This window comes from Tamandua tetradactyla, chromosome 13 (genome assembly GCF_023851605.1).
Source record: "Tamandua tetradactyla isolate mTamTet1 chromosome 13, mTamTet1.pri, whole genome shotgun sequence".
Taxonomy (NCBI): Eukaryota; Metazoa; Chordata; class Mammalia; order Pilosa; family Myrmecophagidae; genus Tamandua; species Tamandua tetradactyla.
In genome coordinates this window covers 29671050-29685562 of record NC_135339.1, presented here as the reverse complement: position 1 = coordinate 29685562, position 14513 = coordinate 29671050, and the positions used below count along the sequence as shown (strand labels likewise).

Genomic DNA, 14513 nt, shown 5'->3' with positions numbered 1-14513 from the left:
AAGTGACATTATATGCCTCCCAATGTGGTGCACCAGGAAAGTCACAACATGACCTCAGCAATAGTCCTGCCAAACTGCATAATCTGAATGGAGTCATAAGGAAAAATTAGACTATCTGAGTTGAGGCACCTTCTACCAAACAACTCGTCTGCACCCCTTAAAAATTTTATAAAAAATACAAAGGCTGAAGAACGTTTCCAAATTAATGAAGTCTAAGTAGTTATGACAACTAAATATGATGATTTTGGACAGGATATCCTGAATGAAGGCAGGGCAATGCCATAAAGGACATTATTGGGGCAATTGACAAACATGAATATGAATTGTATACTGGATAATAGCACAGAATCAATGTTAAATGTCATAAATTTGAAAACTATAGCATTTTTTGGTAAGAGAATACCTTTATTCTTAGGAAATGAAGAGGTAAAAGGACACGATGTCTAAAGGTAAAACTCAAATGATGTACAAGTAACCCTCACATGGTATAAGGGTAAAAGTAATATGCATACATAATGAGAGAGGAGTGATATCAGCATGGTGAAATGTGAACTAGTGGTGAATCTGGGAAGAGTATGTATGTGGTTTGTATACTATTATTATAACTCTCCTGGGAGTTTAACATTGTTTCAAAATTAAAAGTAAAGAATAAATAAATAAAACACATGATGTCAACTCAAAAATGAAAATGTTTGAATATTGAAGAATTAAGAGAAGCTTTGGAGAAAATTCAAGAAGCAGTCTATATTTTTTGCAAAAAATGATTGTGATCATTTTGCTGTGAAAGTCAAATATGAAGTAAGGATGAGATAATTTGCTATCAATTTTATCCAAAAAAACATCAGCATCTTTTTAAAGAGCTTGAAAAGACATCAAAGTTCCTTAGCAACTGTCTCAAGAGCTCTAGCACTGGCCTCACAGGCAGGAGCCAGGAGAAACAGCTCACCGAGAAGGGAAAGTACAAAGGGATAAAATGCCTTCTTGGAATCTTTTAAATAAATCCGTCCATGGTGATTTTTTAAAAACACTGGGAAATGCTAATGGTACGATGTTAATGAATAATGACCAGAATGGTCACAAATAGCATGATTGAAACTATATGAAAAGGTAGGTAGATATATCCAAATATAGATACCTAAATTTATATGTACATGCACATAAATAAAATTTAGATTCAAATATAGCTATAGAGACAGTCAAGAGGACAACATAACTTTGTACACACTGTAAAAGCACAGGTACATTCAATCCCCTGGCCTACTCCAATCAGAAAAGTCACTTATTCCCACTTTCATTCTCTCTCTCCCCAATAACAAAGAAGCATCCTGCATCCTTTTCCACAAATACAACCAATCCACATGCTAATCAACCTATTCACCCTCAAGATCCAAGAACCACACCTGTAATGCAGTCACTGCCACCATTCAAAGTAAACATCTCTCACACCTGATTACATTGGGATTAAAGGAGGAAAAAATGGAAGGAAATGCAACAAAATATTAACTGTGGTTATCTTTGCATGGCAGGATTATAAAGTTCCTTTTTATTTTCTTAGTTGTATGTGTGTGTGGTTTTCAATTTTCTGACATGATTATCTATATGTACTATTAGAAAAATTAGATTAAAAAATCAGATATGGTTATGATTGCAAAAATATCTAAGCAGAGAGCTTCTGGGGTATCAGGACTGTGAACATTCAAGAATTCTGGGCCCAGAGAGCTGAATAATGACACAAAATTGACTAGCTATTTTTATCCTGCATTACCACGAGTGAATGTTTTACTTGCCTGGGTGATTTCTGACCTGTTTTGGGATAACATCCAATTAGGACAGATTGTCTTTTGAACAGGCCCAGTAAATGTTGAATTACACACTGTTTGTTTACCATCTGGCTGGGGAAACTGTGGCCATACAGGCATCGGAGGATCCCCCCTGCTAGTCCATGGCCAACTGGACTTGCCTCACGGGCGGGCATCTAGCCCAGCCTGGGAATCCAGAAAACAATCAGTAGACTAGTAGGTACACGTGGGGTGACTGCAATCCCAACAAGCCCTCCCAGAAACACTCACTCTATCACATGATCAGTTCACCAAAAATGTGTTTTTTACCAAGTCTTAATAAAATTTATAGCAACGTGGTTCAGTGGTAGAATGCTTGCTTTTTGTGTGGTAGACCCAGGTTTGATGCCTGGACCATGCACCAAAAAAAAAAGCAAACTTTATAGCAACTGATATGGCATAGGACAGTTTCAATTGCATAGGAGAATTTTTTTTTATGTTTATTTTGGCCTTGGCTTTGCTGTAACCATTTTCCCACAGCCTGCTAAAGTCATTCAGCCATATATTTTGGACATAGAGGCAGAGCCATCCAAATACTGGATCCCTTGGGGTAAAACTTTTAACAAGATAGAAGTGGATTTCCCTAAGATTCTCTGAACTAGAAAAGTCTCTGATTTCCTTATCCCAGGAGCCCAAAGCCAAGCTTGCTGAAACCCTTACCCCATACCCCTTTTGTAAAAACCAGTATCAAGTGTCTAAATTTTAATTTCCAATATATTCATTGACCTGGATGAATTTTTAAATATTTTTACAAATTAAACTATCAGAAGGAACTTCTAAAAGCAAAATAAACTGCTAGTGAAGTGACAGATTTGGTGTGGCAGGGGTGTTATGATTTCATCTCTCATGGATAAGAGAAATGTGTCATACCTGAAGCTGCAGCTCATTTGGGCAACTTTCCTATAAGAGGTTCCCTGCAACCTGAACCTGTGTGTGAAGCTGCAGAAGCTTGTTGTGGCTGGTCCTGCTTTGAAGATATTGAAATTAACATTACTTCTAAGCAATGTTTTCCTTCCACAGGGATTCTACTGCTTAAGTAAAAAGCGGAAACCCAGGGTAAATGATCTGAAGAGAAGGGATTTGCTCAGATTTAACAAGCTATAAATGCGTGGGGCAAGTGAACATGCAGGTAAGTATGCTTTATATACGTGTCACATAAATTTTAATATTGTAGTCATTTTGCTGTATAAATGGTACATGTGGTGATGTTTATCTACAAAGGAAGGATAGACAATAATTACTTAGATAATGCACAACACTAGGTATGATAATTGTTATCAATTTCTCTACAGTAGTGAAAGCAAAAGAATGGTTGAACTACATACAAAGAGAAAACAATAATTAAAATATTAAAGAGGGCAGTGTGTGCCTGCCATGCCATAGACCGAGCTTCAATTCACAGTGCCTCCCCAGGCATAAATAAATAAATAAATAAAAGTTAGAGATATTTTGGGTAGTGCATTATCTAACTCAATTTGTATGATCAATTTATTTGAACACCATAATTATACGGAATCTTGAACAGGGAGTGAGATCCTGTTGGTTTTTATAGGGTTGTGTGATGCCGCAATATATCCCAGAGTAATTTAGGCAGCATATAAAAAAAGTATTTCCAAAGTACCCCTAGGGGACTGGGGAGAAAGGAGGAATTATTCAAATTCCCCATCTGGGAAATTCTTGATATTCTTGCAAGCAGGGGGGACAACCAATTCAATAGGCTGAGCCCTCGATCTTGGGGCTCACCCCTATGAAACTTATTCCTGTAAAGGAGAAGCTAAGCCTACTTATAATTATGCCTAAGAGTTACCCCCAGAAAACTCTTTTGTTGCTCAGATGTGGCCTCTGTCTCTAAGTCAGCATGGCAGGTAAACTCACTGCCCTCTGCCCTATGTGAGACATGACTTCCAAGGGTGTAAATCTCCCTGGCAATATGGGCTAGGACTCCCAGGGATGAGCTCAAACCTGGCACCATGGGATTGAGAAAGCCATCTCGACCAAAAGCGGGGAGAGAAAAATGAGAAAAAAATAGTTTCATTGGCTGACAGATTTCTAACAGAATTGAGAGGTTATCCTGGAAGTTATTCTTACACATTATATGAATATCCCTTTTTAGTATATGGTTTATTGGAGTGGCTAGAGGGAAGTACTTGAAACTGTTGAGCTATGTTCCAGTAGCCTTGATTCTTGAAGACAATTGTATAACTATATAACTTTTATAGTGTGAACATGAGATTGTGGAAATTTTGTGCCTGAAGCACCTTTTATCCAGGGTATGGATAGATGAGTAAGAAAATAAGGATAAAAAATAAATAAATAGAGGAATTACAGGAAGATGGCTAGCTAGAGTAGCTTGAGATTAGCCCTGCTCCATGGAAATGTTAGAGAAGGGACAGGAGGGTAACTAAAGTGGCAGTGTGGGAGTGCAACTGATCTGAGAGAGCCTTCTACACCACATGTGGCAGCCCTGGTTGCAGGGGCCGAGGAACTGAGAGGCAGAAAGCTGGAGCCTGGAGCAGAAGTGTGGAGCCACAGAGCCCCTGGGAGTGCATGGATGGGAACGTGGGACTAGGAAGTAAGCCAGGCTGTGTTCCTTGGGCACGCTACCCTCACTAGTGCAGCCCCATGACCAGCTACTCACCCCACACCCCACGCACCTGAACCCCATCACTCGCTCCCATTGCCCACACTCCAGGTGCTCCCACTTCACCAGCCCCCAGTGCACATACCTGCCCCACAGCCCCACCCCAGGTGCAGCCCAACCCATGTCTCCTGCAAACCTCCTGAGCACTACCTCCCCTCCCTGTTCCCTGCAGGTCATTGCCAATGCATAAATGTTGCAGGCACTAACCTCCATACCTAGGCTACCTCTGCCCCCACCCCGCCCATAGTGTCACACAGCCTCACCTCCCTCTCTGAGTTCAGCACATCTGTTTATGGCGTTCCCAGGCCCATGCATGTACACGGGCCCTCAATCATACCATTCAGCTCTGGGAACTGCACTTCATAGCAGTCCTAGAACCTGCATGCGCACAGCCCTCAGCCTCACTTATCAGCTCTGAGAAAGTGCTGACCTGCGCAGCCAGGTCACAGCTGCTGTCAATCCATGAAGGCATAATGCTGACCTGCTGTCACAGCTCTTTGCATGCATACAAAGGGCCCCATGCCTTAGATCAGCATGTACCAGGGTAATGCCCCCCACACAGCTACATCCTCCCTGGCCACTGGACACCCATGTTCACAAGCATCAGCTTAACATACCCAACCTGTACCCATACCTGTCCTGAAACAAATCACTGTACTGAGTGCTCCACCCCAAGCCCTGCTCCCTGCTGTACAACCATCTCAAAAACACAAGGCCTTAGACTACTGAAAGAAATCAACTCCCAAAGCAAATCAATCAAGATATTTACATGCAATGAAGACAGCAGAAGATTACAAAGCATATCACAATGCAGACAGATACAGCCCTGCCTAGTAACCAAATTAAAACACCAGAGGAGACACAGACATTGGAACAACTAATCAAAGATGTTCATACAACTCTACTTAATAAAATAAGTGGGATAGCAAAAGACATAAAGGAGATCAAGAAAACAGTAGAAAAGTACACACAGGAATTTGAAAGAATAAATAGAAAAATAGCAGAAATCACAGAGATTAAAGACTCTGTTGATCAAATAAAAACCATACTAGAAGCACACGACACCAGATTTGAAGAAACAGAAGAAAGAATAAGTGATATAGAGGACAGGATAATTGACTTCAAAGGCTCAAAACAGCAAATGGTAAAAAGATGGAAAAATTCAATGGGAACTCAGGGAAATAATAGACAAAACAAAGCGCACAAATATAAGAATCACTGGTGTCCCAGAAGAAGAGAGGAATAGGAGGATATAGGAGGAGTAGTTGAGGATATAATGGGGAAAAACTTCCCAACCCTCATAAAGGACATAAATATACAAGTCAAAGAAGCCCAAAGAACTCCAAACAGAATAAATCCAAATAGGCCTTCCCTAAGGCACATACTAATCCCTCTGTCAAATGTTGAAGAAAAGCAGAAAATCTTGAAAGCAGCAAGAGAACATCAATCTACTATATACAAGGGAAACCAAACAAGACTGAGTTCAGACTACTCAATTAGCACCCTGGAGGCAAGAAGGCAGTGGTATGATATATTCAAGATACTGAAAAAGAAAGACTTCCAGCCAAGAATTCTGAACCCAGCCAAATTGTCCTTCAAAATTGAGGTAGAGATTAAAGTTTTCACAGACAAAAAAAAAAGACCTGAAAGAATTTGTCAACAAGAGGCCAGCCCTACAAGACATACTAAAAGGAGTTCTGCCAGCTGAAAAAAAAGACAGGAGTGGGAGGTCTGGAGGAGGGCACAGAATTGAAGAGTACCACTAAGGGTAGTTTAAAGAATTCAAAGAGAAAGAGGGAAAAAATATATAGAGATCTAATAAATAAAATGAAAAAGATAAGATGATGGAATCAAAAAAACACATTTCCAGTAATAACTTTGAATGTTAATGGACTAAACTTACCAATTAAAAGATACAGGTTGGCAGAATGGAGTAAGAAACATAATCCAGCTATATGCTGCTTACAAGAGACTCATCTTAGACACAAGGATACAAATAGATTGAAAGTGAAAGGATGGAAAAAGATTTTCCACACAGGTTGTAACCAAAAGAAAGCTGGAGTAGCTATACTATATTGGACAAAATAGGCTTTAAATGTAAAGACATCTTAAGAGACAAAGAAGGACACTATATAGTAGCTATACTATATTGAACAAAATAGGCTTTAAATGTAAAGACATCATAAGAGACAAAGAAGGACACTATACAGTAGCTATACTATATTGGACAAAATAGGCTTTAAATGTAAAGACATCATAAGAGACAAAGAAGGACACTATATACTAATTAAAGGGTCAATTCACCAAGAAGATATAACAATCATAAATGTTAATGCTCCCAGTCAAGGAGCTCCAAAGTACATGAGACAGACATTGGCAAAACTGAAGGGAGCAATAGATGTTTCAACAATAGTAGTAGGAAACTTCAATACACCCCTCTCCTCTACAGATAGAACAACCAGACAGAAAATCAACAAGGAAATAGGGAAGTTAAATAACTTGATAAATGAATTAGACCTAACAGGTATATGTAGGTCATTGCACCCCAAAGCACAAGGTTATACATTCTTCTCTAGTGTTCATGGAACATTCCCCAGGATAGATCATATGCTCGGACACAAAACAGGTCTTTATAAATTTTAAAATACTGAAATTATTCAAAGCACTTTCTCTGATCACAATAGGATGAAGCTGGATCTCAATAACCAAAGAATGAGAACATTCACAAATATATGGAGATTAAAATACATACTCTTAAACAACCAGCTAGTCAAAGAAGAAATTGCTAGAGAAATCAGTAGTTATCTGGAGATGAATGAAAATGAGAATACAAGTTATCAGAACTTATGGGATGTGGCAAAGGCTGTGCTGAGATGGTAATTTATTGCCCTAAATGTCTATATTAAAAAACAAGAAAGAACAAAAATCGAGGGCTTAATAGCAAATCTGGAGGAACTTCAGAAAGAACAGCAAACTAATTCCAAAGCAAATAGGAGAAGTGAACTAACAAAGATTAAAGCAGAGATAAATGAATGGGAGAACAAAAGAACAATAGAAAGAATCAATAAAACCAAAAGTTGGCTCTTTGAGAAAATCAATAAAATTGATGGGCCACTAGCAAGACTGACAAAGAGAAAAAGAGAGAGGATGCAAATAAACAAATCACAAATGAGAAGGGGTGTGTTACCACAGAGCCTGAAGAAATAAAAGATATCAGAGGATACTATGAACAACTATTCACCATCAAACTAGACAACTTAGATGAAGTGGACAAATTCCTGGAGACACATAAACAAGCTATAGTGACTCAGGAAGAAATAGAAGACCTCAACAAATCAATCACAAGGAAAGAGATTCAATCACTCCTCAAAAATCTTCCTACAAAGAAAAGCCTAGGGCCAGATGGCTTCACAGAGGAATTTAATCAAACATTGCATAAGGAACTAACACCAATCTTGCTCAAACTGTTCCCAAAAATTGAGGAAAAAAGAACTCTAACTAATTCACTTTATGACGCTAATATAATTTTAATACCAAAAACCAGGTGAAGATGCTATAAGAAAAGAAAACTACAGGCCAATCTCCTTAAGGAAAATAGATGCAAAAATTCTCAATAAAATATTAGCAAATCAAATGCAACAGCACATTTAAAGAATTACATACCATGACCAAGGGAGGTTTACACCAGGAATGCAAAGATAGTTCAATGCAAGAAAATCAATTAATGTAATACAGCACATTAACAAATTTAAAGGGAAAAATCACATGATCATCTTGATTGATGCTGAAAAAGCATTCGACAAAATTCAGCATCCTTTTCTGATAAAAACACTCCAAAAGATAGGAATCAAAGGTAACTACTGCAATATGATAAAGGGACTATATGAAAAACCAACAGCCAGCATCATACTCAATGGAGAGAGACTGAAAGCTTTTCCCCTAAGATGAGGAACAAGACAAGAATGCCCACTGTCACCACTATTATTCAACATTGTGCTAGAAGTTCTAGCTAGAGCAAACAGACAAGACAAAGAAATAAAAGGCATCCAAATTGGAAAGGAAGAAGTAAAACTCACATTATTTGCAGATGATATGATACTATACTTGGAAGATCCTAAGAAACCTACAGCAAAGTTACTTGAGCTAATAAACACATTCAGCAAGGTGGCAGGATATAAAATTAAATTGCAAAAATCAGTAACATTTCTATACACAGGCAATGAGCTAGCTGAGGACTCAGTTAAAGAAAAAAATTCATTCAAAATAGCAACTAAAAGAATCAAATACTTAGGAATGAACTTAACTAGTAATTTCTGGAGGACCTCTTTTGTTGCTCAGATGTGGCCTCACTCTCTCTAAGCCCAACTCTGCAAGTGAAATCATTGCCCTCCCCCCTACATGGACATGGCTTCCAGGGATGAAAGTCTCCCTGGCAATGTGGGAGATGACTCCCAGGGATGACTCCAGACCTGGCACCGTGGGATCAACAATTTCATCCTCACCAAAAGGGAGAATAGAAGTGTAATAAAGTATCAGTGGCAGAGAGAGTTCAAATAGAGTCAAAGGCTCCTCAGGAGGTTGCTCTTACGCAACCTTCAGTTAGACATTGCTACCTATCATAATCTGCCAACCTCCAACCAGGACCATTCCAGCCAATCCTAAAGAACACCTAGGAAAATATATAAGATTCCACAAGGGTTTCATGCACTAGAGTAACTTTCCAGAAACCTACAACCTCCAGAGGTATCCCTAGTCCAGAAAAGTTCTGAAGCCTAGCCCAGCTTCTCCAGAACATCAGATAGTTCCATCTCCCTACCCCATATTAGTGACAGACCCTTCCAATATGAAAAATTTAGAATGGTCATAGCCCAAACACCCGAAAGAGAGGGATGGAAAAATCAAAGGTGATGGTGGAATTATACAGAGAAGATAGGATTTAACAAATGAATATGAATGCTGAATCATTAAACTGATATCTCCTTTAGTCTCCAGTATCTTAGAGCAGCTAGAAATGAAAACATAAAATTGTGAAATTGTAACCCATGTTAAACTCTGAAATATGTTCTACAACTAATTGTGGTGGTGTGCTTTGAAATGTATAACTTTTCTGTTTATATGTTATTTTTCACACAAAAAAAAGAAGGAAAAAAAGTGAATTATGATGATAAAAAAATATTTAAGCCCTCTATCCTCCTATATTCTGGAGCAGCTAGAAGGAAAAATATAAGAGGATCACATGGTAGCCCATGACAAACTCTGGGATCTATTCTGTAACTACTTGTTGAAGAGTACTTTGAAAACCATTGCTTTTTTTTTTAATTCTTTGCTTTGTATATATGTTATACTACACAATAAAAAAAAGTTTAAAAAATAAATAAATAATGGGGGGATAAAGAGTAAAAAAATGGGTATATTGAAATACTAGTGGTCAATGAGAGTAAGGGGAAATGGGCATGAAATATATAAACGTTTTCTTTTTTCTTTTCATTTCTTTTTCTGGAGTGATGCAAATGTTCTAAAATGATCATGTTGATGAATACACAACTATGTGATGATATTATTATCCATTGATTGTGCACAATGTATGGACTGTAGGTGTGTGAAGATTTTTCAATAAAAATATTTTAAAAACAAACAAAAAATGTTATAGAGAAAGTGAGGCTTTCACATGCAGAAGACACAGTGAAGAAGAGAGGCAAGTTACAGAATGTCTATGAAATGAGGTACAAAACAAGTATAACTTGGCATAGAGGATTCAAAGTCCATTGAGAAAGCAAGTTAAAAACAAGATTTAGCCCAAACAAACTGTGTGAGAAAAAAAAATTCATTAGATACAGAAAGACACGTACCTTATCATTTTTGTATGGCTAATTAAAATTTATTTCCAAACCCAATGCTAGCCCAGCATGCTGCTTCAACTTTGCTGACCAGACAAATGATGTAGACGGTAAGATCTAGAATATAATTTTTAAGACCTCAAACAGTTCATAGTTGAGCTAAATTCAAAGCAGAAATGTTGTCTGACAACAAGAAATAAGTATTTAATGGAAAGATGTTGGCATTATAACCTAAAACAGGAATTTGGAGAAGAATTTTTTTTTAAATCCACAGCTAACTTGATATTAGTGGTTAAAAATTAAGTAACAACACAGAGCAGGTCACTAAGAAAAATTAAGTGTAAATCAAAAAGGGATCAGAAAAAAAATAAATATATATTTTTTAGAAAGGAATTAGATAGCAAGAGTCAATAGGTTAATTGCAGTTTCAGCGTGTCACCCTTAGGACTATGCAAATACAGTTATGAGAGTTGGTAGTCGTTGTCAACAAGGAAGTATGGATATACACAAATGGAGAAAGAGTATGTGAACTTAAATCACTATTTTTAGAATGATTCCCTTTATTTTGTCTTTTTACATATATATAATAATTATGTAATTAGTCCAATAAAAATAATTAATCTACTTTAAACAAAGCCACATGAATATAGACTTTTTTTCCAAAACTAGATGAAGAAAAGAGTTTACATTTGAAATAGAGTGATTTTATTCATGTACTTTGGGAGTTTTGCACTAATTTTCCCCATTAATTCAAAGACTCTCCCTATTATTAGGCCTTTTATCTGTCAAAAAAGGCTATTAAATTAGGGTACACTGGTAGTTTGGTGTTGCCTACCATGTGGGAGACCTAGGTTCAATTCCTGGCCCATGCACCAAAAAAAAAAAAAAAAAAAGTGAACAAAATTCCCTTTAATATACATATCACATATCTGCCTCTGTGTATGTGTATCAATAGATATAGAAATATATACGTGTAGGGAGACACATAAAAAAACACTATTGAACTACTTGCTTAAGTCTTCTTAAAATAAAATAAGAAGAAAATTTAAATGTAACACTGGAGGGCTATAGTTTAGAAGACATGAATCACTTTATAGAACAAATCTAACAAATTTGTCCCTGAAAACTTATCTATAGTGTAATTTCTGCATTTGAAATCTCATGTCATAGAAATGTGTTCCTACGGAAAGCATCTCAGTAACAAATCATGCCTAACAATGCAGAAATCTCTAAAATTACATTTTCTATATAATATATAAAGATCAATATATAAACAAAATAAATATATTACAGTAATTATAGTGATTATTTTAATAATCAGTTTTGTAATGAAAAGATAACACAATGGTTTAAAAAAGTCTTTGCATACATCCAACAATTCTTTCACCAGAATTTATAATAGGAATAGTTTACAAATAATTTATAGCTTTCTTTGATGAATCAGATCCTATTTCTTTTTTGGCGGGGGACGGGGGGGGATGTATGGTCCGGGAATTGAACCCAGGTCTCCCATATGGAAGGGGAGCATTCTACCTCTGAACCACCCATGCACCCCTAGATCCTGTTTCTTTTTTTTTTTTTTTTCTTTTTTCTTTTTTAAATACCAAAAAACACAAAGAAAATGCAAACATTCCTCTTTGGATCATTCCGTTCTACATATATGATCAGTAATTCACAATATCATCAAATAATTGTATATTCATCATCATAATCATTTGTTGGAACATTTGCATCTATTCAGAAAAAGAAAATGAAAACAGAAAAAAAAATTTATACATACCATACCTCTTACCCCTTCCTTTCATTGATCACTAGCATTTCAAACTAAATTTATTTTTACATTTCTTCCCTGTTATTTATTTTTATTCCATATGTTCTACTCATCTTTTGACAAGGGAGATAAAAGGAGCATCAGACACAAGGTCTTCACAACCACACAGTCACATTGTGAAAGCTATATCATTATACAATCATCTTCAAGAAACATGGTTACTGGAACACAGCTCTACATTTTCAGGCAGTTCCCTCCAGCCTCTCCACTACATCTTGACTAACAAGCTGATTAGATCCTGTTTCTTATGGAATCTTTAAGCCTTGAAAAAAGAAAAAGCTGATCTGAATGAAAAAGATGGAGATGATGAACTTGCAATAGTTCAAAATTCAGTAGATTTTGAACAACCTGAGAAACATATTTATCAAAATACACAAGGCAATATGTAGAATGGGATGATTTCTAAATGTTGTGTTAGGTAATTTTTTTTAAATTAATAATAAAAAAAAAAATACACAAGGCAGTAGATGGTAATGGGAATACTATGTACTGAAACAAAGAGCCAAAGAGATTGAAAACTGTTGTCACGGGCTCTTCTGGCACTGACTCACTGCTTCTATGATGGTGAATTTCCCCTCATAGAATTTTGAGGAAATAAAGTTCTATCCAGACTCTACTGGTTTCTTGGTTTTCTCCTTCCTTTCATCTATTGACTCCTAATGCAGCAGAGAGAAACCCACCGTTTTCACTGAGTCACTCAGAGCTTCCCACTGCTGGAATGGCATGGATATCTGGCTCCTTCGCCAGTGGTCATAGTGGGCTCGACTCTCTTCATTAGTCAGAATCTCCTTTGCCTTCTGCAGTTTCTGAAAAGTCTCCACTGGAAAACAAATAGAAAGATGAGCACTTTTTTCCTGGAAAGGTTATTTTAAATTTTAAAACAATCACACTGATCTCAGTGGAATCATGACTCTGCCACTTATTAGCTATGTGACCTTGGGCTGGTTTACCTCGGGAAGCTTAGTTTCCTCATTTGTAAAATGAATCCTAAGGATAAGCGAGATAATGTATGTGTGCTAGTTTGAAAGGCTATATGTACCCTAGAAAAGCCATGTTTTAATCAAAATCCCATTTCATAAAGGCAGAATAACCCCTATCCAATACTATATGTTTGAAACGTAATCAGATCATCTCCCTGGAGATGTGATTTAATAAATGTGGTTGTTAAACTGGATTAGATGACGACATGTCTCCATCCATTTGGGTGGGTCTTGATAAGTTTCTGGAGTCCTATAAAAGTGGAAACATTTTGGAGAATGAAAGAGATTCGGAGAGAGCAGAGAATGCTGCTGCACCACGAAGCAGAGAGTCCACGAGTCAGCAACCTTTGGAGATGAAGAAGGAAAATGCCTCCCAGATAGCTTCATGAAACAGGAAGCCAGGAGAGAAAGCTAGTAGATGACACTGTGCCTGCCCTGTGCTCTTCCAGCTGAGAGAGAAACTGTGACTGTGTTCACCATGTGCCCTCTCACTTAAGAGAGAGTAACCCTGAACTTCATTGGCCTTCTTGAACCAAGGTATCTTTCCCTGGATGCCTTTGACTGGATTTTCTATAGACTTGTTTTAATTGGGACATTTTCTCCGCCTTAGAACTGTAAACTAGCAACTTATTAAATTCCCCTTTTAAAAGCCATTCCGTTTCTGGTATATTGCATTCTGGCAGCTAGCAAACTAGTACAGTATGTAAAGTATATAATTTATCTACTCCTTTTATTGAGCTCCAGATACATACCTGTGCCCAGTGCTGGTGATGCTGGCATGAATAACAGACATGATCTATTTAGCAGGAAAGATGGACACCCATCTCTCCATAGGTCTGATAAGGTACTTATATAGAGAAATTATAAAGAACTCTTACAACTCAATAATAAATAGGAAAAAGAGGCAATTAGAAATAGGCAAAAGGTTTGAATAGACATTTATCCAAGGAAGATATACAAAAAGCACTTGAAAAGGTGCTTAATATCATTAGCTATCAGGGAAATGCAAATCAAAGCCACAATGAGATACCAAACCATACTCACTAAGATGGCTAAAATAAAAAGATAGACAATAAAAAGTGTTGGTGAAGATGTGGAGAAATTGGAACACGCATAATATTGTGGTGGAAATGAAAAATGGTGCAGCCATTTTGAAAAATAGTTTGGCAGTTCCTCAAAATATTAACCATGGAGTTACCATATGACCCAGCAATTCCAATCCTAGATATATAACTCAGAAAATATGAAAACACATGTTTACACAAAATTTGTTTATGGATAGTCAAAGGAGCATTCACGGTAGCCAAAAAGTAGAAATAACTCAAATGTTGATTAACCGAAGAGTGGATAAACAAATTGTGGTACACATATACAATGGACTATTAT

At 37.0% G+C, this 14513-nt stretch overlaps 1 protein-coding gene across 1 annotated transcript in view; it reads right to left on the bottom strand.

The window, feature by feature from the left end:
- Window positions 1-14513, bottom strand: part of DNAJC12 (DnaJ heat shock protein family (Hsp40) member C12) — a 40067-nt gene that overhangs the window by 10331 nt on the left and 15223 nt on the right. Inside the window, exon 3 of the mRNA XM_077124386.1 lies at window positions 12828-12967. Coding sequence (XP_076980501.1) covers window positions 12828-12967 — 140 coding nt within the window. The remainder of the gene's footprint in view (window positions 1-12827; window positions 12968-14513) is intronic.